Here is a 26,701-nt window from a genome sequence, read left to right on the forward strand (position 1 = left end):
ACACACCCCACATCATAAATAAGCTTAAATCACAACCCCTATCAAAAACCCCCCAGAAACTGACTCAGAGATATAAAGAGAAGATGGTCAGAATGGAAGGAAACTGATCAAGAGAAACCAAATCCAAGTACCAGTAGTCCCAAGTGGTGTGTGGACTGGTCACAGTTACTCTCTATCTTCCGGTAGGTCTGAGAGCTCTCTCTGATTTCAGGTGACAAAGTTGGAATGATGAGTTCACTGAGGAAACTGATCTATGGCAACAAGCCACAATCTCCACTCCAAAGAAGGATCCTCCAAAAGAGTCTCACTTGGAAAGAATGGCTGCCAAAATGCCCTAAAAACTAAAAATGCTAAACTAAATGCCTGGGAAAAAATAGCAGCCCACAAATTACCACAATAGGGAATTAATGGACAAATTGGAAAAGTAAAGTAGATAGTAATAATCTTCGATAATCAGATAGCCATAGTGGTAATCCGTACCTTTCATCACGCCAAAATCTAGACCTTCCAGATATAGCACCCCACAGTGTCGTGGTTCTCTCCTTCTACATCTAGATCAAGAGAGGTCACATCACTCTACCTCGCCACCATGTGGCCCATATTGCCCCTTGTAATGCCCCTTACCCCTGCCCCACAATGCCACCTGGAGCCCTTTTGGATGTCCCTCTGACCTGCCCTGCTAGCAACAAACCTCAGCACCAAAAGGCTCCACTCAAACTCAACAGCAGCCTATGCCAAGATGTCCTATGCAGCTCTCAGAACCCAAATCAATGGAACTGCTCCACCTCAAGCCTCAATGCCTAAAGAGACATGTTCCCCAGTAAAAACCTCAAGTCCTAAAGACAGAAAAATCCAAGTCCTCACCTCATCAATCAAACAGTAATAGAAGGACCTGCACAAAAATAAATTAGATGTACCAGGAGGGAATAGGACATAGCCCCCTCGCTGACCCTCTTCAGAAATAATCTGACGGATGGGATGGGGAAATAAATTCCCCTCTGATCTCTTCTGTGTCCCTGCTAGACACAGAGGCACAAAAAATTAATTAAAAGGGTACCTTCTTTGACCTACTAGACAGACAGTAGGACAATAATAGGGAGAGGCAGGGAGCAGAAAGCCAATACAGCTTGGCTGGGCTTTAGCAATGATAGGGTTCACAAAGAAAGTCCAATATTTCCAGTTTTAGTCCTGTTCATCTCCATCTCCCAAACTGTCTTGCTTTATTGCCAATGTACTCTCAATTCTTCTAGTCAACTCTTGTGTTTTTTCCCTCTCTCAAGTATTTTCCGCTCAAACTGTGGAAAAGGTTTCAATGGCACAGTCTCTCTGTGTCTCTGTTGTCTTTATTAATTACCAGGAGAATACGAGACAGAATCTCGTTCTGTTTCACAGCTCACTTTTTTTGGACAAACTTTTCTATTTCTTCCTTAGCATGCACTTCATCAAAAAATGTTTTGTTCCTCCAGGGAAAAAAATATTTTGAAGAAGCTGGGTACAGGGAGGAAACAGTCTTAAATCATGTACGGCTCTTTGCACACAAAAACTTAAAATTCTAATAGTCTTCTGGCATGTTACTGCCACTATGAATAATGTTTTCAAAGACAAGAATTCTAATGCTGCAAAAACATTTGCCTCAAATGTGTCAATGTCAGTCTTTCAATAAAGCTGCACGTCCATTGGGGATGGCACCAACCTCCTTGGGTGCTTGAGGTACAAAACTACTTGACCGATGAATGGGAGGATAATGGAGGGTCCAAAGGAAGACATACTACAATGGTTGAAATGTGAAGCCTTGACATAAGGGTAACACAGTTCCTGTCAGTTCTGCTAAACACTATAGAACTTGTGGTTCACTAGTCTCATCTGGGGCACAACTGTTTGCTAAACACTACTGGAACAGAGAACTATTCCAATTCTTTGTTACATTATGACAGTAATCATCCTTTCTATCAAAAGAAGATATTATTAAAGGCCAGATGGTTCGTCTTTCTAGACTGGTGTCTGAATGAAAGCTTTAGCATCGAGACAAAAAATTAAGTAAAATGTTTTTGAGAGAAGCAAGCTACCCTAGATCTTTGGTGATGTCAGTTCAAGAAGAGATACTTAAAGGTAGCAAAGGCAAGTTTGGCCCTATATTAAGTGAAAAAAATACCACTCAGAATACAGACATCACCAAAATTGTAAAAGGGGATTGAAATCTTGAAAAGTTGGGGACTTTTTCTAGTTCCTGGGATATGGTGTTTTCGTCTGAGTACACACAAATATTGGGTGCACTCTCTAAGAGGAAATAATTTGAAAAATATTTTTGAAAGAATCAGTCTTAAGGCAAACATTTTGGGTGTTCGAAGATGACAAAATGTGGGTGCTGTAAATATTGTAGATTTATTAACGATGGACCGTATGTGACAGCAGATGGTTATGACAAGAATCTTACATGTCCAGGGATTTGTAGTTGTAAAACTAAAATGATAGTTATATAGCAACATGCACCTCCTGTCTGGCATTTTATATAGGTAAAACAACAAGGACTTTGAAAGAACGTATTTATGAACATTTACAAGAAATTAAAAAATCTAAACAGACTAATGCTCTTTACAGGCATACACTTGAATGCCCAGGTTTCAAAAAGAAGTTTCTATTTTTGCTATAGACAGAGTTTACATTTCCAAATGTGGAGGAAATAGTGAATTATTACTTGAACAGAAAGAGTTAAAGTGGCAAATATGCCTTAATGCCATCACAAAGCCAGGTCTTAATGAGATACTTTAATTAAATAGTATTTTAAAATATAGAGCTTCAATGCTGAGTTAGTATTATCTTACAAGTTATTTTATATTCACTTTTTATATATGTATATCATATTTATATTATGAATTGAGTGATTGTTTTGTTTTTGTTTAGAAATATATACATTTATGTGCTTTGGAGATTGGGATACTTTAAGTAATCATTAGAGTATTTAAATAATCAACATTTTTCATATGTGTTGTTTATTATACAATGATTTGATGCTGTGCTTGTGTTATCTCTGATGAAGTCTTTTTTATCTACTCGACTACTGAATGGGAGGCTAATGGAAGGTCCAAAGGAAGGCACGCTACTATGGTTGAAATGTGAACTTGACACAGAGGTAACACAGTCCCTGTTAGAAGTTCAGCTAAACACTATAGAACTTGTGGTTCACTAGCCTCATTTGGGGCATTGCTGTTTGCTAAGCACTAAAAAGCGATTTTTTTTTTTCATTTAGCAAGGTATGACTTCCTAGTCCTCTGTTTTGGCATTCTGCATACTGCTAATTATATTTTCCGAAAGCCTATATCTAAAGGAATCATTCTGAGTGGATTCATGTAGTTAAATTCACAATCTTTAGGTTTAGGTGATCCAGAGTTCTGTCACTCTCTGTCAGTAGGTTATAATACTATAGGATTAGAAGAGGAAATATTTTGGCCATCTAAATCAGTGGGGACACAAGTACAGTGTTAGCCCTACTTGATCTAATTTTGTGGAGCACAACTGGCAACGAGTGGCAGGGTGTGACTAGATGATCCCTGCACCAGGGGATGCTGATGACATCCACCACCCAGGCACTCCTGCATTGGAATCTGAAGAAAATCTGAAGAAAAATGTTTGTACCTGATAGACATTTTCTGTCAGAAAAAAAAGTATCTCTGGCAGACCTCCTCTGTGTGTAATATGTAATGGGACATTGCGGGATACAGTTACTACTTACAGCTGCTGATGTTAGTTCAGCTCTGCTTGTCAGTAACCACATTCTTCATTAACAGTTTGTGCAGTATCAAGGTATGTCTACATATTTGGTAACAGTATATGCTTCTCTGCTTATGTACCACATCACCATGGTATTGAATGGGATGACCCTCAGTTTCCCCAGCATAAGCTCTAATTTGAAAGAAATTGCACCCAAGAGAAGCACCATCATTTTCTCACAATGATATGACTGTTCTGTATGGGCCTGCTCTAGGTCTCTTGCACCTATGTGCCTTACCCCTCAAGCAAGATTAGGTATATATTTGGTAAGGATTTGATCCTTTTGAGCCAAAGGACTTTCCATCCATATGCTCCAGCAGATAGGCTGTTTCCTGATGGGTTGGATAATTAGAATTTCTTGACATAGGGATATGGAGGGTGGCAATGATGTTGCCAGAGGTTTCTAAGATGCCACAGGGATCTTTGTCATCTGCAGCCTACATAAAGGCACCAAGAAGACTGGTGCTGCCATGTGACATGAGGCCCTGAATACCCCCTAATCCATCATGTGGGATTTCTAGGTTAGGTCTGCAAAGAGAGCTTCAGACAGTGGGTCTGTTTCCTCAAGAGATAAAGGTGTCCCTCTATACATCCAGGAGGGCTCCATGAAATCCTTTAACATTTCAGGTAGTAAGCTCACTTGTGTGAGCTTCAAAGAGAGGCCCAGGGCAATTCAAAGTCAAGGGCAAAGATCTATTCACTACTCCCGGTGATGGAAACTGAATGACCAAAGAGAGGCCCAGGGCAATTCAAAGTCAAGGGCAAAGATCTATTCATTACTCCCGGTGATGGAAACTGAATGATCAAAGAGAGGCCCAGGGCAATTCAAAGTCAAAGGCAAAGATCTATTCATTACTCCCGGTGATGGAAACTGAATGATCAAAGAGAGGCCCAGGGCAATTCAAAGTCAAGGGCAAAGATCTATTCATTACTCCCGGTGATAGAAACTGAATGATCAAAGAGAGGCCCAGGGCAATTCAAAGTCAAGGGCAAAGATCTATTCATTACTCCCGGTGATGGAAACTGAATGATCAAAGAGAGGCCCAGGGCAATTCAAAGTCAAGGGCAAAGATCTATTCATTACTCCTGGTGATGGAAAATGAATGATCAAAGAGAGGCCCAGGGCAATTCAAAGTCAAGGGCAAAGATCTATTCATTACTCCTGGTGATGGAAACTGAATGATCAAAGAGAGGCCCAGGGCAATTCAAAGTCAAGGGCAAAGATCTATTCATTACTCCCGGTGATGGAAACTGAATGAGGCAATCATACAGGTATAGGGAATTACTTGCATCCTCATAAAAGGAAAACTAGGACAAAGGACTTGTGAACACCTGTGGTGCGGAGATGCGGTGGAGAGGCTGGACGGACAGGAAACCTAGAAATGATTCTTGCTATTCTTGAACCTAAAGTACTGTCTGAGGTCTTTGTAAATGAGGATGTGTAAGTAGGTGAGCTTCAAGTCCAATGAATGCAGGAAGGTCCTTAGCACCAATAATGTAAGAAGGAACTGTGAAGTTAATACTCTGAATCTGGTTATCTTCAAATATCAGTTTTGCCTGAAAATGTCTAAAATGGGTTTCCATGGCCCATTCTTCTTGGGGACCAAGAAACGTCTGGAGTATCCCTCTCCCTTCTCTACGTGAGAAACTTTCTCAACTGTGCCACAGGCAATCAGTTGTTCTAGCACTTCCAACTCTGGATGTTTTTTGTCCTAAGGACCTGAAAGGATATCCATAAATTGTGAAAATGCATAGAATTCTAGTCTGTAGCTTACAGAAATAATATTCCTCAAGCGCATGTTGGAGATCAGACTGAACCAATTCCCCTTGGAATGTGTCAGACTACCCCATGAGGCGAGAAGGTGGATGGGGAGGGAGGGAGTAGGGAGTGTGTGTACTTAGTACTAAGCGGCTCCTGAAGTGGAGAGGAGTTATTAGCTCTGCTTACAATGTTGCCTTCCTCTGTCTTTGCTGCTTCTCCATCCCTATTTTTGCAAACTATTTGCTTTTCTTAAGCTATTCTGCCCATATCTGTTTTGTATAAAAAGGCCACTGTTTTGTCAGAAAGTTCTTGCTGTATCTTGGAATGGGTGAATAAAAAGGCTGCTTCATGCTTTACGGATTCCACTGTCTTGCCATTTTCCTCTCAATTCTTAAACAATTCTCATGGGGAGGTCCTAAAAACAACTCCTAATCCAAGAGTGCATCAAAAAACTGTTTTTTAACATTTTCAGGCATACAGCACAATTCTGAGTCATGCATATATTTTGAGTCCCAGTCCCAGAGGTCACTGCTCTGCTGCAGGATCAACAACATTACAACCAAATTTAATACACTCTAAAGGCAGTCTGAGACTATATGCATACTGTATTTACACATTTTATCCTTCAAGGCTTCATCTGAGATGTCTGAGACCATAACTTCAATGTATTTCCAGACTTACTTTGATATTCAATAAGGTACAGTTGACATCTGATCACCCTAAAGTAGCAGAAGTAGAAGCCTCAATTTGATCCTCTTGCAGTCTTAAGGTAAAATCACAATGAGATTGGCTGCCAGGTTTTCACAGTGGTACTTAATACTTCTCCTGAACCCTATAATATATATTAGGCTTATCAGATTCCTTGGTTGCTGGCAACTAGGAATCTAGTCCCGGAATTGCAACACAAACGTGTCTCCAAACAAATTCTTCAGATGAGTGGAGCACCCCTGACAAAAAGGGCTGCATGACTGGAGAGTTAATCTTCTCCTAGGCCACAGCATACTCCTGGAGCATCAGCTGAGGCACTGGCATGGGAGGACATGGTACCTGCACATCAGCTACATGGCCTACAGTGTCAGTGGAAAGCACTTTCTGTATGTACTGAAACAGCTAATTTTATCAGGAAGGCCCTGTTATGATTCATTATCTACTAGGCTTGTTAAAATAACAGATTATCCACACAATTTCAGAAGAATGACTGAAATTCTGGAGAAGTGGATGTCTTTCGTCCTCACTGTCAGGACGCTGGCACAAGCAAACCTTTTGGCTGCCTGCAAGATGAATCCTCCAGATGGCTCTCACTTCTACACTTTACTGAGGTCATTCTCAAGAACAGATGAAGAAACTGCCCAAGTCTAACACAGGGCTTAACTGCTAAACTGTTCTCCAATCAGAATTCTCTTGACTGCCAACCGAGACTTTCTGCATAAGGAAAAAAGACTATAGGGTTGATTAATGATGATATGTTTCAGAACAAACACTACAAAATCTAGCAACAGTTTTTCCTTGATGATACCCATTTCAGAATAAACACATTCAGAATCTAGCAATATTTATTTTCCTAAACTGCAATTTACAAAGCAAAGCAGAGATAAAAAAAATCCTTTATTCCTTCATCTATGTATGTGTGAATTCAGTGCGGACACACTAAGGCACATCTGTATACTTTATGAGTTACATAATCTGATACAAGTTTAGCTCACTGGAGACCATATGTAATGGAAACGTAACTTTAAGCAAGTCAGAAGAGTGCAATGATCTGCAGTGGCTTAACCATGAAGATCCACTATAGGAAGCAACAACTTAACTGTACTGTTGTACTGTGTATTAAACTCCGTTCCGACTGCAGTCTAAAGACAACTGTCCTATCACACAACTAGTCTGGGAAATGGCAGGGTACAGCAGGTTTTAATCTGGTTCTGCAGTCCACAGATACTAGTTACACTCGTGCAGAGCAATTGAACTGTGTACCAGTTCCCTGGACTTGTCAGTCTTCGATAAATTCAGAAGCCTCTAGAAAAGAATACTAACTGCACTCACCACTCCTTTGCAACAACAACAATGAAGGTACACACTAAGTACCAGACCATGCCTGGAAAGCAGCAATGTTGCCCCAGGCTTTGCTTAAGTTATGAATGAAGCAGCAAAATACTGTACCAATCTTTTCTCAAAGATGCATGTTCTTTTCAACACTTGTCCAAGTTGAGAATTTCTCAAAAGCATACATCCAAAAGAATGATAGTAAAAAAAAACAATAAAAAGAACTTGCTGCAGGTTAGACATACAATACTGCAAATCTGCTGACAGTCACTATTCCAGTGAAGGAAAGATTTTACTTACCTTGGCATTCAGAGGGCACACAATGAGGGCACTCTGAAAAAGCCGTTCCTCAGACCTCCACTGACCACTCCTGAATATACAGCGTAAGACATTACAAAAAAGAACTCCAAAGATCAATGCAGCAAAGATATTCTTGAAGAGAAAAAAATGAAAAACATAAGATAAGCATCATGACAAAAATTTTTACAAAGTTTTTGTTTTCCTGAACTAAATACATGACTGTATGTTACCCACCTTATTTTTCATTTGTCTGCTTAAAATGTTGACTCCATAAGTAAGCAACAAACAGAACCCAGCACTGGGCAAATAAAGCACTCTCTCAGCAATGACAAATCCTACACGAAAGAAGAGGTTACTTGCTGGAAGGAAGGGGATAATAAGTAATGCTAGTCCTAATGTCAGGATTCTGAAAGGAAAGACATATACACTGTCATAAATTATGGACACAGCCAACATTTAAATACTGAAAATATAGAAGCTAAGCATTAACTATTTGAGACATGATGAATGGAAAAGACAATGTACTAGGTACAATTTGCAAGTGTAATGTGAGGTTTCAAAGTGCTTAGAAGTTCAATAAAATTGCAGTTATACAATACTCAGCATAAACAACTAATACGTCAGTGTACATCATATCAGCAGTTCTTTAAAAGAACCCCCTACTGTGGGATGGCTCTTAGATTCCCTTTCTAGGTACACATTAACTAGCTCTTTTATTCACTTTGAGCTCCTGTGATTGGAGTGTTTATGCCCTAGCACATGCATGACAAGTTGTTCTCAAGCTGGTATTAAGGGCACTTTCAACCCCATCTTTCCCAGTTTATGTCGCCCATAAAATATTGCAGAATCACATTTACAAAGAAAGTAATAATGACAAGAAATTAAAAAATTAGTATTCTCACCAGGAACGTCTGCTACAAACAGATGAGTAAAATACTCAGCCACATATAAGAAGAAGGATGGATTAAAGGCTTCCACAACAGAAGGCCTTCTTAAAGATAACTGCTACGGTAACCATTCACTCATCTTTTATAGGGTTGGTCCCCACATTTACTACTGTATATAGATGTTCTCACTTATGAAAGAAACTGTGACTTTCATTAACACAAAGAGCTCTTTTTTTAAGCACATGACCGATTTCCCCAGTGTATGCCCAGACAGCAGAAAAGGACTGGTATACTATGTGTCTAGCATGGAAAATCTGCACATGTAAACAATGCAGACAGTTACACAACCCTATCCCCCTTGCAAGACAGATGTTCTGGTTACATCCATGGTCTCCTCAGGAGATTGCTGATCACACCTTTGGGACACAAACTACTATCTACTTCCTGGGGAAGGTAAAAGCCTCATCATTCTTCTTACTCACAGGCCAGTAGTCCAGGACCTGGGCCACGAGTTAAATCCAAGCTATAAGAAGTGGAACTAGATGTGCTATCCCTCTGCCAGCAAACCTATGTGCCTGTTTTATTTTACTCGGAAGTGACCTATGCAATGGCTTAAATCTTGAGAAATCTTCAATGCAGGTACCTCCTATTCTCAAAAGGGCAAAGGATGCAGAAACCAGACATGCAGTGCAAAAGTAGAACTTTTAGCAGCCTTTCTTGAACCAGAGTCATGTCCTTTGCCTCAGGTCAATAATTGTTTGAAGTAAGAAAAACAGACCTACATGTTCAATAACTTGAGAAGACAGGACAGAGGATGGCAAAATGAGGAACCTTTTCCACTTGGCTGCCTGTATATCACAAGAATAGCTATTTCAGGATGTCCAAAAATCTCTACCAAAAGATTCAGACTAGTGTAGAAGACCACATTTACGGCTGGAAGCAGCTGTCCTGCTACATTTTGGAAGTGCCCCACCACTGAAAAGAAAATCATCTCTGGAAAGGAAGGAATCAGAAGGATTTGAAATCAGGTTCTCCTGGGCCAAGACAGTGTAATCATGATGAGTCTTAACTTTTCCCCTCAGAACTTTGAAAGCAGATGTGAAAAGAGAGGAATTGAGGGAAAGGCAAACAGAATTACTCATTTCTTATTGCCCTTGAACTGTTTAAGGAACCAAGAGTCAGGAGGGGGGGGTCATTCTGCTGGGTTAAGTGATCAATCTCTGGCATCCTGATGTCCAGAAGATCGTGTTATCAATCTTTTTGGTAAACTGTTTTATTAGGCCTCTGAAGCTTAAAAATAAGAGTGCACAGGTAAGCAGTTGGGCAAGTTAAGTCTAACTGCAAATTAAGTGAAATACCCTCACTTATCACTAGAGTCACCACAATGGCAAACAGGAAAGTCCACCTGCAAATGAAGTGAAACTCCTCAACCTTTCACTGAAGTTCCCACAGGGACCAATTGGAAAGTCTGCATAAAAGTGTCCACCTATCTTACCAGCTGCTTTGCCCATGCCCCTGGTTGATGCAGCTTAAAAAGTGCATGTAAGTGATAAAGTTTTAGATCTGACAAAGTCAATGTAACCAAAGAAAGAACCGATCCTAATAAATGTTTGATCCAGGAAATTTTCGCATGGCTGGTCACTGACAGTATACTTAGAGGGTTTTTTTTTTTGCCTGGTCACTGATCTACAATCTTCTCCTTCTGAAGTAATGCTTCCCATATGGCTTATCCCTTTGCATTTGTGTTTTTAGTCCTGGAGGGTGCCACCACATTTGGATAGGCAGGTCAAGAGTCTTTTTTGGGGGGGGGGGCATATCACGTGACCTCTGTATTCACTTGTGAGATAAACCTACATTCTAGATGATTACTTGGGCTGTATCTTAATGTGTTCAGAATGATCTTGGATTCCCTTGTACGGAACATTACAGTATGGAGAAGTAGGAAAAGAGAAACAATGTCTATAACGACTGTCCACATACATGACATCCTGTAAGGTATGCAACTATTTTTTTACTTTTGTTGATCAGGTTGATTCTATTAGTCCTATAGGATTGTTGCCAGGGGAGAGATGAGAATGGTTTTTGAACACAATGGGAGAAATTTTTTCCAGAATATCAGGGAGATTCTCTAATTTATGGCAAGTTGGATTGGCTTTGTGTGAAACTCTGGAACAATGGAGGGCACTGCATTCACAACAGCCTAAGAAGGAAGGTACTAACAATACTTTACATTTGTTCAGAGTGGGATTTTTCAAGTCGGAAGACTCCAAAATGGTTCCTGCTTTCTGGGTTAATGAGATGGAACAAGTGAAAACTGAGGAGAAACCTGTGACATCACAACACATAAAGGATCCAGGGAATGAGGAATTTAATATTAGCAACAGCTGTATGTCTACATTGAAAGTGGATGTTTCAGGGCCATCTTTCAAGCATGAAAATAGGCTTCAGAATTAGCCATTTCTGACGTTGAATGAAGAAAGCAGCAGGAATGATCAAAGACTGCTGGAGCTCATAAACTAGGAAAAAAGGTTGGCATTACCAGCTGTTGAATCGAATGGTGCCGTGTCACTACAAATAAATTATACTGAGGAATAAAGTTGCAACCTCTACTGCAAATAAAGCATACAAAATTTTTAACAACAGGAATTGCGTGTGGAAATGCATTATTTTCCCCTGGAATGTGCACGTTCCTTCAAGCAAAGCATGGCAGAATGCTTGATGTAGTATTTAGAGCAGTGGTGCACAACATCCAGCCCTGGGGCCAAATCCGGCTCTCGAAGTAACACCATCCGGCCCCCAGAGAGTAACCAACAATTTTTTAAAAAAGTGAAAAATGCTATGCCTTACTCCAGTCACGCAAACTTTCTAGCACGTGCTTACTTACCTAATTGACTGCAGTTGCGCAAACCTCTAATTTTAGCTGCAGAAGTAACTATTCTTTGTTGTTTATACCTTGTAGCCTGTAAACAGTAGTAACTTTCTGCAAGAGGTTGTAATATAACATGACTCCAAGCCAGAATAAAGTTAAATGCAAAGCTGATGTAGAAAACAGGCAACTTCATGACTGCCGTCTTAAGTAAAAATCCCAGTCACCTGTACCTATTAACTTGTAATGACTTACTATGTTTTGAAGTGGCCTGCAGATGCATCAAGAATTCTTGTACTGGCCCTCCCCAAAAAACAGTTGTGCACCACTGATTTAGAAGTTTATAAAAGAAAAATGTTCGAATGTTTTAAGTGGTTTTGGGTAAACTATGAAGCAAAAATTATACTTCTCAATGCAGAGTGGTATTCAGAACATGGAAAGTCTTGCATTACAGTGCAGTGGAGACAAAGGATGGCTAGAGAAAGAGGTAGCTTGAAAAGGCGATATACAGTAATCTGGATTTAAAAGTTTGACAAATGCAAGGCTGCCTTGTCTCACTCAAGCCTATACCACTTGCAAAGTAGACCAAGCAGTGATATTGTTTTAATGTAATTTAATCATGGTACCAAATTTGTGGCATTTAAGTGTGATGAAACTGAACAAGTAAGGCAAAAGATGCTGCACGTGTTCAATTCAAAAGATTTTTCTCATATTTAAATTTACTGTGATAGAGAGGTCCAGGTAACTGATGTCCAGCCTGCCACCAGTCAGGAATCTGATGTCTCATTAACTAACTGACAGTGCATGTGAAACAATTACCTGCACTGCACTAATTCAGTAGTGAAAGAATAATCACTGGAAAACAGCATTCAGTATCATAGCCTTGACTGTCTGAGAAGCACTATTCTGTTATACCTGATTTTAAGAAGCAATACTCAAATATAAGCAAGAACAAACTGAAAGCATTGTAAACACTTAAATACTTATGGAATAAGTTAAACAACTGGAGATGGAAGATAATTTCATTCTGGCAGCTAAAAAATGTATGCAGGTGGAAAGTGAAGGATAGTAAATGGATTTTCAGGGTGCTGTCTTGGGAAGCATGCAGTTTTGCCGATGGCATTTTATCGAAACTGCATGTAACAGTGTATAAGAAACTGACAAAGTTTGAACAATTTATGTATTTTTAATGTTTTCAATGAAAAATGTTACTTGATTAGAAAAAAGTGGAAATATTTTAGTAAGGACAGAGCTTTTATTCAGCACTCTTTCACATGCACATGCTGCCATCATCTATTTCTGCTGTCAAAAATTATCAAATGCACTTGTAGCGCAGGACTGAACAAAAGGAGAAATACTGAAAGCTACACTTAATGAGGAAATGTATTTACAGTTGCAATAAATGGGACTGGAAGGTAATTCTGAAACTTTTGCATATAGCATTTGGTATAGGAAATCTTATGGCACTAGTGATAACAGTGTGTGTGCACGAGTGCAACTGTTCACGGTTAGTGTTAGAATAAGGGCTAGGGAAGGGGCAGATTTTACATTGGCCATAAATATATATATATATATATATATATATATATATATATATATATATGTGTGTGTGTGTGTATGTGTGTGTGTGTGTGTGTGTGTGTGTGTGTGTGTGTGTGTGTGTGTGTGTCTTGTTTAGTGGTACTGACAGGGAAAGAGATTTTACTAACATAATGTGTAGGGTTGGGATTAGGGGCAGGAGTAGGGTTAGTACACATGAGTAAGAGTTCCCACCCTTAGTCATGTGTGCCAACCTTCTTTCTGTCCACTCTTGCTCATGTGCTAATCCTAAACCCTACCCCTGACCCCCAACCCCACACATTATGATACCAAAACCCCTTTCCCTATAGTACCACTAAACTGAGTATGTCTGTGAGTTACTGGTCATAATGTTTTTTGTTTCACAAACTGTAAAGAGACTGTTTTCCTTGTGCAACTGGTGAATTTTCAGCAAAGATTTTCTTTCTGCTAAGTGTGCTTGCTGTCGATGTGTTGACGACATTGATACAACATGTATCGATATTTCTGCAAATCAACATTTGGTAACATAATAATGTTAAGATATATTTTCTGAAAATCTAAAACTGTATAAGTTACAAGAATATGTTTTATGGAAAATAAAAAGGAAAAATGTAAATTTATATGTTATATGTTCTCAACAGACAGACAGAAATTCCACTTAACTTGTACGTCAATCTATTTCTGTTGTTGTTTTATAATGACTTAAATTTACTGGAGTTTGTTGAACTGATATTCCAGTTTTATTTTCAGTATTTTATGGGCTATAGTTCTGTAGAAGAACAGGAGGGAGTTTCAATATTGAAGGAATTTGCTCCTTCTCCACTACTGTACATATGTGGAGGCAGTTTATGAAAATTAGGAGCTGAGGGTACCAAAATGTCTGCACAACGGAGACAGTGAGAGGGGTGTGTCTCCTGAAAAGCACTGACTATTTTTTTTTGTGCTTTTTGGTAAAACTGCACTGTTCTGTTGATGTATGGAATTCTGTTCATCCTATTTCAATACACAGGGATTCACCACCATTGATTTCCACTAAGTAACAAGTGTGGCTATTTTTTGTGTTGGTATGTGTGGAATTTATGGAAAGTGACTATTCTCTGAAGTAGCTAGAGACCAAACTTCCAAGATGGCTGCACATTGAGTAACAACTTATTCTTGCTCTCCCAGTTTGAAAACAGAAACTCAGCAGAGAAGGCCTGTAGACTTGTGTTTATGGGTAAATTTCAGTAACTGGCTAGTAAGTGCACTGCCTGGATGCCTGGAATAAAGAAATACAGAAGACCTGGAAAAAATCTGCAACAAAAAGTGAGGAAGAAAGTTCTGCATTGTTCAGCAAAAAGCAATGCAACCTTCAGACATGACTTCCAATAACCTACAGGAAGATACAAGACAACTGCGAACAGACCTGGTTAAAATACACAAAACACTGATGGAGTATAGCAACACACACATCAAAAGGCTGGAAAAAATGAAGAAGCTTTAAACAGACATTCAGATGAGATGATAAAGCTGCAAAAATCAGAGGTAGAAAAAGAAAAGGCTGGCTGAATATGAGACTGTTCAGGAACAGAAGTTTAAAAAAAATAGAATTAGAGGACAGAACACATAAGAAAAAACCTGAGATTTTCAGCTATGCCAGAGAAGCTGGAAGGAACTGACATCATTAATTTTATGAGAGCACAAATAAGCAACTGGACTGGTATTCCACAGCAGGAGTTGTTAGTTGAAAGGGCACACTGTGTGTATGCCCCAAACCTAGCAATAAGAAAGCAACCCAGACCTTTAATAGTAAAGATGCAATCTTACCAGCAGAAGGAGTTGATTCTGACAAAACTGTGTCAGAAGGACAAAGTACTACAAATGGGAGACAGCAAAGTGTTTTTGGAGAAGGATTACTCATTGCACATCACACAGAAGAGCAAATTTATTCCACTGTCCAGGGAATGTGGAAATGCAGGTGGGAGATTCAAACTGTTGTACTGAGCTGTCTTCAAGGTATTCATCCCTGGAGGGACAAAATCATTTTCTGATGAAGTACATGCTAAGGAGGAAATACAAAAGTTTGTCCAACAAAAAGTAAGCTATGAAACAGAAGGAGATTCTGCTTCTTGTTCTTCTGGTAATAAAGACCACAGTGGGATTGTACCTGTGAAACCTTTTCAAAATGTAACGGAAAATGTTGAAGAGAAGGAAGGGAGCACAAGAAATGACTAGAAGAATCGAGAGTACACTGGAAATGAAGCATAGACAGGATTTCAGAGATGAACCGTAATAACACCAGCAACTTGATCTGGGATTACAATGCACTAATTATATTTGTGAAATATAAGAAAATCTGGAAATATTGGACTTTTTCAGAATTTGTTGGACTTGTGGGGGACTCTAAAGCATATGCCCTACTTCATGTCATTAATGTTCAGAAAAGTGCTTTAGGGAGGGAAGGGGGGAGTTAACTGTAAGTAAAGATTTTTTTTCTTAAATAGAATTAATTTTGAGGCATGTGGTTTTCTTTACATGCTATAAAGTATTTTTTTCAGTTATATTTACGTGTAATGGAAATTATAAACAGGTGCTGCTGTTATTTTTATTTTCTTCCTCCCTTTTTCTCTCTTTCTTTTTATTCAGTTTTAAGAAATGTAATGTAAAAAAACACGACAGAAGAAAATTTAATGCAGTTCTTCTCATTCTTGCATGGGGAATGACTGGATTAAAGGCCTTAGATTGATTTAGAAACAAGTTTTAAGAGACAGCAAGTAAATGTAAAAGAACATTGAATATTATGAGGCTTTTCTTCTAGCAAATATATATATACACTCAGTAACAATTCTGCAGCTGGTCTTCATGTTTCCACAGAAATAATCTGATAAAGAGAAAGTGGATGCCTGGCTCTCATTTCTCCATGGAGGCAATCTGATAAAGAGAAACTGGCTACAGTCTGGTGGAGAGTGATTCCCTAAGGAAAAAAAGAAAACAGACACTGGCTAGGAAATAATGTTCTCTGAAAACATTCAGGGGTTTCTCCAAGGTAGATAATGTTCTCTGAAAGCATTCAGAGTCTTTTCCAAGGCAGTTCATGTTCTCTGAAAGCATTCAGGGGTTTTCCCAGCTGGGAGGGCTATAAGATAAGACAATCCCAATCAGCAATTAGTAGAAGCACAGGCTGCACCATGCATTTTAGCATGGATAACCTTTCTTTTAGGTTAACTCAAGTATGTGAGTGTGGCTGTCAGTTTGGCACTTTTGTTCCTATTAGGAAGGTAACACTTCAATATTTGAAAGTGTACATAGTTTTGTGTCTTTGTTTTAACTCAATAGGTTTTAGGGAGTATTGGGGTGTGTTTGTTTTTTGTCTAAGGGCTTTCAATTAAACAAAAAGTTTTATAAGATGTGACATAGGCTCAAATGGATATGACAACTGTACAAAAGTTCAACCTGCCAAACAGTGCATGCATGTAACACAAAAACTGGAACTAGACATTTAACAAAAAAGGTGTTATACATAAAAGGTGGGAATAATAACTTTTAATACAATGATGCTTCCTGAAATGTCTCTAAATGAAAATGGCCTCACAGATAAATACAAAAAAATAAAGTAGTGACCTATATTAAAAATGTAGGGTGCAAATAGCTATATTACAGGAGACACACTTGGAAAGAACTGAACATGTGAATTTGATAATAAAAGGTTTTCAGGATGGTTATGCTGCTGAATACCTAGGAAAAAGGAAAAGAGGAGTACTTATATTAATTGCAAGAGGCACTCTGATAGTAACAGAAGAAGACAAAAAAGATAAAAATGGCAGATTTGTAGTACTAAGGGACTACTGGCAAGGCAGGAGGATTACACTAGCATGTATTCACATTCCACCTAAAACTTGTATAATGGAGCTTAAGAAAATTCTTGGAGAAATAATCAGCTTGCAGAAAGGAATATTAACTATTGGTGAGGTCTGCAATTTTATTTGCAGTAGTGAAGATGTGCCTGGGGGGCCCAGAAAGGGCAATAGAATAAAGGAGGATAGATGTTTGAAGTAATTTATGAAAATATTTGGCATGGAAGATGTGAATTCAGTAATAGGAGTTCAGAGTGAATTTACATATTATTCCCCATATGATGACCCACCACTAGACCAGAAACCAAGGAGCCTCAATCCTCAACACTGGCAGATGTGGGGGGACATTCACTGACAGGATAACAAGTACACATAACATATTTCCAGATGTAGCTCTCTGCATCAAGTGCAATTTCCCTTAAGAGCAAACAAAGAACACAGTCAATCCTGGGCTGATTTCTACCTTTTTCTCCAGATCCCCAATAAGACTCCCCACTGGCACAGCTATAGAGTTGAGAACTCAGCTGAGTGACCAAGCCAAGACCTCCAGCACCCTCTGTGTCCAACCAATGACTCATGTCCCTGTCCAAGTAGCTGACACACACACTCTTTGATGTTTGATTTATACACACACACACACACACACACACACACACACACACACACACACACACACACACACACACACACACACAAAACTGGGAAAGGCTGGAATAGGTTTACTAGCTATGCCCCCTTCTGCTCAGACTATAAGGTAGTTATCACTGCCACCAGTCACTCCTTATCAGCTACTTTAGGGCCCTTAACAGATGTCCAATCTTACTGTGTAATATTAATATTAACACAAATGGTAGTCTGACCAAGAGCAAGGTTATTAGGAATGGCCCACACAGTGTCACCAAATAAATATGCAAGTACTCTCAAAACTTAAATATCTCTACACAGATCAGCCACAATGAGAGGTTTAAATATATTTAATAAAAAATAATAAAAGAAAGTACAGTTGTGTACCTACCATAAATGTAGATGTTCGAGTGTATTCACTGTTGCAGTCATTACACTTGGGTTATCCTGCTGGCAGGCTACCCGCAGTTGGCCTGAATTCCAAATTCTATGACCGGCATCGGTTGCTGTCACCTCTTCCCTGACGTCAGTGCCCCAGGGGTATAAAAGATGCAACCAACGTCATTTTCTTCAGTTTTTCTTGCCCCAGATGTCAGGTGCCCCCAAATTGGTAGGCTGAAAATTATGCCAATAAGTATGCATGCACAAACATAAACATTTCCTTCATCTACAAGCAAATACACCATATAGGTTGTATAGGATAGAGAAGTACAGATAAGTCCCAGCAGAGAAAAGGGGGATGGTGGGTGGGTAACCTGGACTGCAACAGTGAATACACTTGAGCATCTACATTTATGGCAGGTACACAACTGTACTATGTTCATCGTGTTTCACTGTTGCAGTCATTACACTTGGGTTGAATCCCAAAACTAAGGTTGGGTGGCTGGGTCTAAATAGGATTAGGAGAGGCTATAAGGCCCTGCAGAACTGCAGTGGCAAAGCCTGCTCTGGATTTAGAGTAGAGAGGTAAGTGGTAGTGCTTGGTAAAAGTGTGCACTGAACTCCAAGTTGCAGCCTCTAAAATGTCTTTGGTTGGTACTCCTCTGAGGAAGGCGGCTGAAGTGGCTGCTGCTCTGGTTGAGTGCGCCTAATGCCCTTAGGCACTGATTTGCCATGAAGTGAACAGCAGAGATGGATGCAGTGGCCTATCCATTTTGAAATAGTCTGCTTTGAGATAGGCTTTCCTTGTGATACTGCAGCATATGCTACTAAGAGTTGCTCAGTCTTTCTGAAAGCTTTAGTTCTGTCCAAGTAGAAACATAGCTGTCTGTGTATGTCCAAAGAATGCAGGAGTCTCTCACCCTTATTCTGTGGGTTTGGATAAAAGGTTGGCAAATGAATGGTTTAGTTAAGGGCCACACTGGACATTACCTTAGGCATAAATGTCAGGTTCGTTCTTAGAGAAACCCTGTCTGGATGGAAAATGATAAAAGGTTCTACAGCCATGAGAGCCTGTAACTCTGAGACTCGTCTTGCAGAGGTTACTGCTAGTAACAGAGCTGTTTCCCAAGATAAGAACTTTATTTCAGCTGTATTGGCTGGCTCAAAAGGTGGCTGTGTGAGTTTTTCCAAGACATAATTGAGGTCCCATGCAGGTATTGGTGCTCTCCTTGGAGGTCTTATGTTTTTGGGCCCTCTGAGGTACTGTCTTAGCAATGGATGAGAAAAAATTGGTGGTTCCGTATTGTAATGAGCTGAAATGGCAGAGGCATGGATTTTGATTGATGAAAAGGATAGGCCTTTGACCAGCATCTCAGTTAGATATTGTAAAATCTGAGGAATATTTGGTACAAACGTGTCAATTCCTTGTGCCTGGTTCCAAGCACAGAATCTTTTCCATTTTTCAGCATAAGGTTTTCTGGTACTGGGATTCCTGGCCTCCAAAATAACATCCATCACTGTTTTAGAGAGAGGTGTGTTCTGAATGGATACATTATCTGCCATGCTGCCAGATTTAGGGTTCTGAGTTGGCTGTGCAGGATCTGATTGTTTCGTTGGGTCAGTAAATGAGGAATTAGAGGCAATGTCCAGGCTGGGCCTTGAGACAAGCTCTTTAGGATTGGGTACCAGTGCTGGCGGGGCCAGTCTGGAGCAATCAGAATAATTTTTGGCTTCTCTTGTCTGACCTTTAGGAGTACCTTGGGGAGGAGAGGCAGAGGACAAAAGGCATATACTGTTAGGGATTTAAAGCTAAATGATAGAGCATCCACTTTCCATGCTTGCTTGTGATACGTCCTTGTGCAGAATCTCTGTAGTTGGCAGTTGTGAGGGGAGGCAAATAGATCTATGTCTGGGCATCCCCATTTCTTTATTATCATGCTGAAGACTTGTGGATCCAGTTTCCACTCGTGGGGATCCGTGAGGTTTCTGCTTAGTTCGTCTGCCAGAGTATTTTTTTTTCCTGGCAGGAATTGTGCTTGCAGGTGTACGTGATAAGTTAATGCTGTGTCCCACAAGGTCATGGCTTGTCTGCAGAGTGGGTAGGAATGAGTGCCTCCCTGTTTATGTACCACATGACTGTAGTATTGTCCGTCCTTATCAGTAGTTTTCCTGGATGGAGTAGATCCTTGAAAGCTGTCAGGGCATTCTGAACAGCCAGCATCTCTTTTTGATTGATATGAAGGTGACTTTGGCTTGTGGGCCGTGTGCCCTGAACACGTTTTCCTGCCATGTGGCCCCCCCCCCAGGCATAATCTGAAGCATCTGTTGTTATTGACTGCCTGGCTGTGGGTAGGGTGAATGGCTGTCCCTTGTTGTGGTAACAGGCCTGTGCCCACCATCGAAACTCCTGTTGCAGGCAAGGAATGAGGGTAATTAATGTTTCCAAGACAATGTTGAGTCCAAACATGTTTTAGATACCATTGTAGTTTCCTCATATGCAGTCTGGCATATGGAATTAGCAGAATGCAGGATGCCATGAAGCCCAAAGCCTGCAGACTTTTTCTTGCAGATAGCTGGATCTTTGTTGCCAACATTTTGAAGTAGGAAGTCAGTTGCATTTGTTTGGCATGAGATAAGCCATCTGGGCAGTTGTATTTAAGCTTGCACCCAGGAATATTATCTCTTGAGAGGGTACTAGTTTTGATTTATTTTCGTTTACTGTGTAACCTAAGCAAAATAGTAATCTTTTTACAAATGCCAGATGCCTTAATAGAATGTCCTTGTTCTCTGCTTGAATAAGGCAGTCATCCAAGTAAGGATATATATGAATTCCTTTTTGTGTGCAAAATGCAATTACTGGTGCCAGACATTTTGCGAAGACCCTGGGCGCAGTAGATAAGCCAAAGGGCAGTGCAGGGAATTGGTAGTGCATTGAGCCAGCTATGAATCTGAGGTATCTTCTGCAAGATTGTCTGATTGGAATATGCAGGTATGCCTCTTTTAGGTCCAAAGTTACAAGCCCAGCCTTCTTGCCCAGCATGGGCAGAAGCTGCTGCAGAGTCAACATTTTGAATTTTGGAACATCCAGAAATGTATTTAGAATAGACAGGTCCAGTATGAGTCTCCAGGCTTTGTCTTTTCTGGGTACCAAGAAAAGTCTTGAGTAAAATCCTTGTCCCTGCTCTTGCTGTGGCACTTGCTGAATTGCCCTCATATCCATGAGGGATGAAACTTGTTTTTGTGCCTCTGCCCATTGATTGTGTGGCAGGTTTGGCATACCTTGGCAGGGTGTGAAAGTGAAACCTGTAACCCTGGGACACTATATTCAAGACCCATTTGTCCTGGGTAATCATGTGCCAATTTTGAGAAAAAAGTGCTAGTCTTCCCCCTAAGGGGGCTGCCAAAAGATAAGTGCTTGGTGCTGGCAGGGGAAAGTCATTGGGACTGTTTCCTGTATGGCTGTGTTTTGTCTTCTCTGCTTTTGGAGGTAGAAGCGCCCCACTGTTTAGGCTTGTATGAGCCCTGGGGCTGGGATCTGCCTCTGGGGCATCTGTATCTGCCTCTTTGTGGCCTGTCTGACACTGGAAAGGACTAATTCTTTGTAGGCCAGTTTCTGCTAAATCTGGGTGGCTGTACTTGTACGAAATCCTTTACAGTTTGCATAGATTTCGCTTTGTCCTCCATTTTCTTCAACACCTCCTCTGCTTTAACACCAAAAAGGTATCATGCTGTAATGGAGTATCTAATAACTTTGCTTTAACATGATCAGGTATATTCTGTTCCTTTAACCAAGCATGCCTCCTAATGACAGAACCCGTAACTGCCGCCCTGCAAGAGGCCACCAGAGAATCAAAACCACATTGCAATGTATGCTTTCCCACTTGTTCAGTTGCATGCAATAAATCCTGCATTTCCTTATTTTCTGCACAATCAGAATTTGATAACATTTTCTGTTTTAGCATTGACATTAAATATTGCTGATATTTAAGCATATGAAATTGACAATTTAAAGCCCTCACAGCGAAAGTAGCAGAAGTGTAGACCTTTTTTCCCCATCTGTCTAGTGCCCTTGAATCTCTATCAGAGGGGATAGGGTTTTTTGCAGTAGAAGCCTTGACCCCTTTTGGGACCCTGAGAAATAGTTTCTGGGTCAGCAGCAGGGTTTTTATAAAGAAATTTATGTAAATCTGGAACTCTGTTGTATCTGTCTGGAATAGTCAAAGGCCTGTGCTGAGGTTATAAAAGGAAATCTCTAAGTCTTTTCTTAGATTCTGAATAGTCTTGGCTCTCCCTGTGGAAGTACTCCCTCATGGTATGCAGGGTTTCCCCAAAAGAATAATCCTCAGGCGGTGAGGCTGAAGGGATAGATTCTTCAGCATCAGAATCCTCATAAGGAGGAAGAGAGTATTCCTGTTCAGAAGAGGAGTCAGAGGAAATGGAAACCAGATCTGAAGATTCATATTCTGTCTTTTGCCTAGGCCTCTTGTCAGGAGGAGGATGGGAACCCCTGATCAAGGTAATTAGGTCTTCGGCCATTTTGAGCATCTGTTTTTTAGGCATGGTAGTCTGTCCAGAAGAATGCTTTACTTGTTTCTTTGTCTTTAGAACTGCTTTAGTCTTTGCTTTGGAAGCTGAAGCAGGCTTTACATATTACTGTGTAGGTCCGAAAACACCCTCAGAAGCCGATGCCTGCTCAGCGGCTCTGGACCCATCTGAGGGAATAGTTTCCGAGTGTCCAATACCTTGAGTATCCAGAGGCCTAGCTGGCTCCACATGGGAGTCGTCAGCGGCCTGCGGCTCTGAGGTAGCGGGTGCCAGGGGCTGCAAAAGCGCCTCACTGAGAACTGGTAAACCGGCACCTAGCTTAGCGGAAGCCTCGTCGTCGGTTTTGGACCTCGGACGCCTGTCCTTTTCTTTTTCCTTGCGCTTTTTATATACTCCGGTCATCGGCTGTTCCGACGGCATTATATAATTGAATCTGCGGCCAAAGTAATGAAAGGCAAAGTCAAACCGACGCTTGATAGTGCGTTGGTTAAATCTAGCGCAAAACCGACAGCTAGCAATGTTATGATCAGGGCCTAGGCAAGGAATACAGTAAGAATGAAAATCCTTATGAGGTATTTGCTTCCCACAAGAAATACAATTGTTAACTTTTTCTGACATCGGACTGGAGCAAGAAAAAAGTTTCCCCAACGGGGTACTTAGCTTTAATGAAGACTTCAGTTCTGAAATTCATTTTTGAAAATATCAGGAGTTGGCTGACCGGCACTTGCGAACTGCTTTTGCTTCGGGCACCGCAAGGCAAGAAAAACTGAAGAAAATGGCGTCGGCTGCATCTTTTATACCCCTGGTGCACTGACGTCAGGGAAGAGGCGACAGCAACCGATGCCGGACCTAGACTTTGGAATTCAGGCCGACTGCGGGTAGCCTGCCAGCCGGATAACCCAAGTGTAATGACTGCAACAGTGAAACACGATGAACATCAAGGCAATACTAAATATATATTCACAGTGACATCAGAGTTCAAAACCACAAGAAATATCTAAAATAACATTGCAGTACAGGCTCACACAAATAAAGAAAAACATCTAAACTAAGCTTCACTATATTCCTGACTGTATCTAAGAGAGTTATACTGTTCGCTAGAAACTTACTTCATTAGAGCAAGGAAAATGTGGTGAATGGTGCTTGTTGTTTTCAGGTCCAACATAGAATGCAGAATGCTCTGTCTCACTAAGATACTTTTCAAAATAATATCTAACATATTACTGCTGAGATAGCATGCAGAATGACATAATTTCTGATCATTTGACTTCTAGTTCTCATGCAAACCTCCACTGCTGAAGCTGGCAGTATTTAGCATCTACCTGTAAAAATAGTTGTACAAGGGCTTTTGCTCAGATCTTTGGCAGACGCTGGAAGTCATAAAACAACTGCATTCTTTCATGCTTGACTTTGTGCCTCTAGCTGCATTAAAACCTGTCAGATTGCCTCTTTTATGGCCTAGCCTATAAAATAATTTAATTTCAGATTTTTTTTTAAATTTGCCGGACTGAGGTTAACCTCCTGTATTCCAGTTTTCACTGTTAAAACACATACATTTAATCAGTTACAATATTGCTTGTACATTTCTGTTCTCTTCCAGCAGGGCACACTGTGGATACATTTTAAACACAACACTTTACAAATACCTTTTCAACACAAAGATCTGTACACGGCGATACACATGACATACAGTTCTAATACATTTGTAACACAAGCATCTTATATAAATTAGTTTGATATTCACAAATGACATATAATTATTTGCAAAATTTCAGCTAGCTGTGCTGGCAGTACCTCCTTTTGTCACACCCCAAGATATAAAAACTAGGCTACGATAGACAGAAATTACATTTCACAGGAACATGTGCCTTTAATTGAAAGTCTTGATACCCAATAACCATTTCAGATCATGCACCAATAACAGCTAAAAATAAAAGCACAGGGTAATGAAATAAAAATGAGTCATTGGTGCTTTCCCACCTACCTATTGAAAAGAGAGGAATTTAAGGAATGGGTAGTGTAGATTATTCAGGAGCTGTTAAAGACGATAGAAATTTCTTCTGCAAATATAGCAGGGAGTGGGGTATATTTAAAGTGGAGTTTAAAAATAGGGTGGAAATAAAAGAAAAAGAGCTATGGTTAATAAGTAACAAGAATTATTTATAGGGACTGACAAATGTTAAAGTTTTGCAGAATAGGGGGAATCTCACAGAACAAGAAGAGGATCAACTGCAGAATGCTAGACAGAAAATAAGGGATCACCATGATAATATGCACGAGTTTAGAAAGGTTGTTATTAAGCAACTGTTTTTTTTTTTTTATAATAGCACTAAAGCACAAAAACTTTTAGCACAATGACTCAGGCAACAGAAAGTAGAAAGGGCTGTTGCCAAATGCAGGGAGCCTGAAACAAGGAAGGTATCAAGAGATCCTGTAGAGGTATTAGAAATATTTTGGAAATTCTATGAAAGTCTCTTTAAAGCAGAGAAATATGAAAATCATGAAAAGATACAACTGGAAATGTTTATGGAAGAGTTAAATATGCCAAGGTTAGAGGTAGATGAGGCTCAATTACTAATGTTTAGGATAGGAGGAGATCAGATACAAATTGTGATGTATAACCAATCTACAGGAAAGTCCCCAGGAATAGATGGTATTCCTGGGGAAGTTTGGAAGCTACTAGAAGGAAAAAATATAAAGATCTGGAAGGTTTTAACAGTATTTTAAGAGGAGGAGAAGTACCAACATCCTGGAAGAAAGCAGTGATAGCTGTAATACCTAAAGAGGGTAAAGATCCATCAGATCCAGCTTCATACAGGCCCATTTCAATACTAAATCATAATTATAAACTGTGCATGCCTGTACTGGCTAAAAGAATGGCAAAAGTAATGCCAAAACTGATAGATATGGATCAATGTGGTTTTGTGGAGGGGAAGCAAACATTTGACAACATTAATAGAACACTGATGATCCAGAAGAAAGCAGAATGTAAGAAAATACCATTATTGTTGGTAGGTCTTGATGCAGAGAAAGAATTAGACAGAGTAGGCTGGGACTTTATGAGCAGGGCAATGGGAAGCATTTGCATTTCCTGAAAAAAGTATAAGGTTGATTAGGAGGATATATGACAGATTGGAGGCAAAACTTAAAGTGGGTGGGGTTCTCTCTGATAATTCCTGTTTAAACAGAGGAACCAGGCAGGGGTGTCCTCTTTCCCCTTTATTATTTGCATTATATTTAGAACCATTTGCAAAGAAAATCAGGGACTCAGAATTTCAAGGATATAATTGGTATAGTAGTCAAGAAAAGCTGGCTTTATTTGCAGATGATATTATTTTATACCTGACAAAACCAGAAAGAGACATTACAGTGCTGTAGAACATTTTGAGACTGTTTCAGATATTTTCGGGATACAAACCTAATGAAGCTAAAAAAACAAGGACAACAGTGGTAAATCATGTACCCATACATGAATTGGTTCAGAAATATCCATATTTATCAGGACATGATAAAATTAAGTATTTAGAAGTACTGATTAAAAGGATTTTAGTGTGGCAGCTAAGGATATGTGGGAAGAGACTAAACAAAAAATAATACAAAAACTAAGAAAATGGAAGCTTTGTTATATAGATGTGGATAATAAGATACAAGCAGTTAAAATGTTTTTAGCCCCTTTACTCTTGTACACAGATCAGGCATACCTTCATCAACCAGAGGAGAAGTTGTGGATAGCAATTAATAAAGAGATGAAGGACTTTATCTGGGAGGGGAAGATGGCAAGAGTCAAGTGGGATAAGCTGATTCTTCCAGAAGAACAGGGCAGATTGGGTTTACCCAATTTGAAGGGGTACTTCAGAGCTATACAGTTAAGATACCTTGATAGAAACTGTAATAAACTAAAGTAACCTTCCCCACTTGAAAAGGCTGTAACATATGTACCGTTTGAAAAAGGTAAAGTTAATTCACTTTTTCTTTGTAAAAAGCTATGTGACAGTTTGTAAGCTCATTTCTGATACACCCCTTGTGGAAACTATGTGACAGCTTGGATGTTTACTTTTGTACAAGGCTGGCATAAGTGTGATAAAAACTTAAGTTACGTAAACACTTAGCTAGACAGACACCTGGTTTGTGGGCT

At 39.9% G+C, this 26,701-nt stretch overlaps 1 protein-coding gene across 1 annotated transcript in view; it reads right to left on the reverse strand.

Annotated features, from left to right (window-relative positions):
* TMTC4 (transmembrane O-mannosyltransferase targeting cadherins 4) overlaps positions 1-26,701 on the reverse strand; it is a 1,460,040-nt gene that overhangs the window by 583,830 nt on the left and 849,509 nt on the right. Inside the window, exons 10-11 of the mRNA XM_044071235.1 lie at positions 8,105-8,276; positions 7,871-8,002 (exon numbers count right to left, since the gene is read on the reverse strand). Coding sequence (XP_043927170.1) covers positions 7,871-8,002; positions 8,105-8,276 — 304 coding nt within the window. The remainder of the gene's footprint in view (positions 1-7,870; positions 8,003-8,104; positions 8,277-26,701) is intronic.

The sequence above is a fragment of the Protopterus annectens genome, chromosome 5.part0, assembly GCF_019279795.1.
Source record: "Protopterus annectens isolate FY-2018-M chromosome 5.part0, PAN1.0, whole genome shotgun sequence".
Lineage (NCBI taxonomy): Eukaryota > Metazoa > Chordata > Ceratodontiformes > Protopteridae > Protopterus > Protopterus annectens.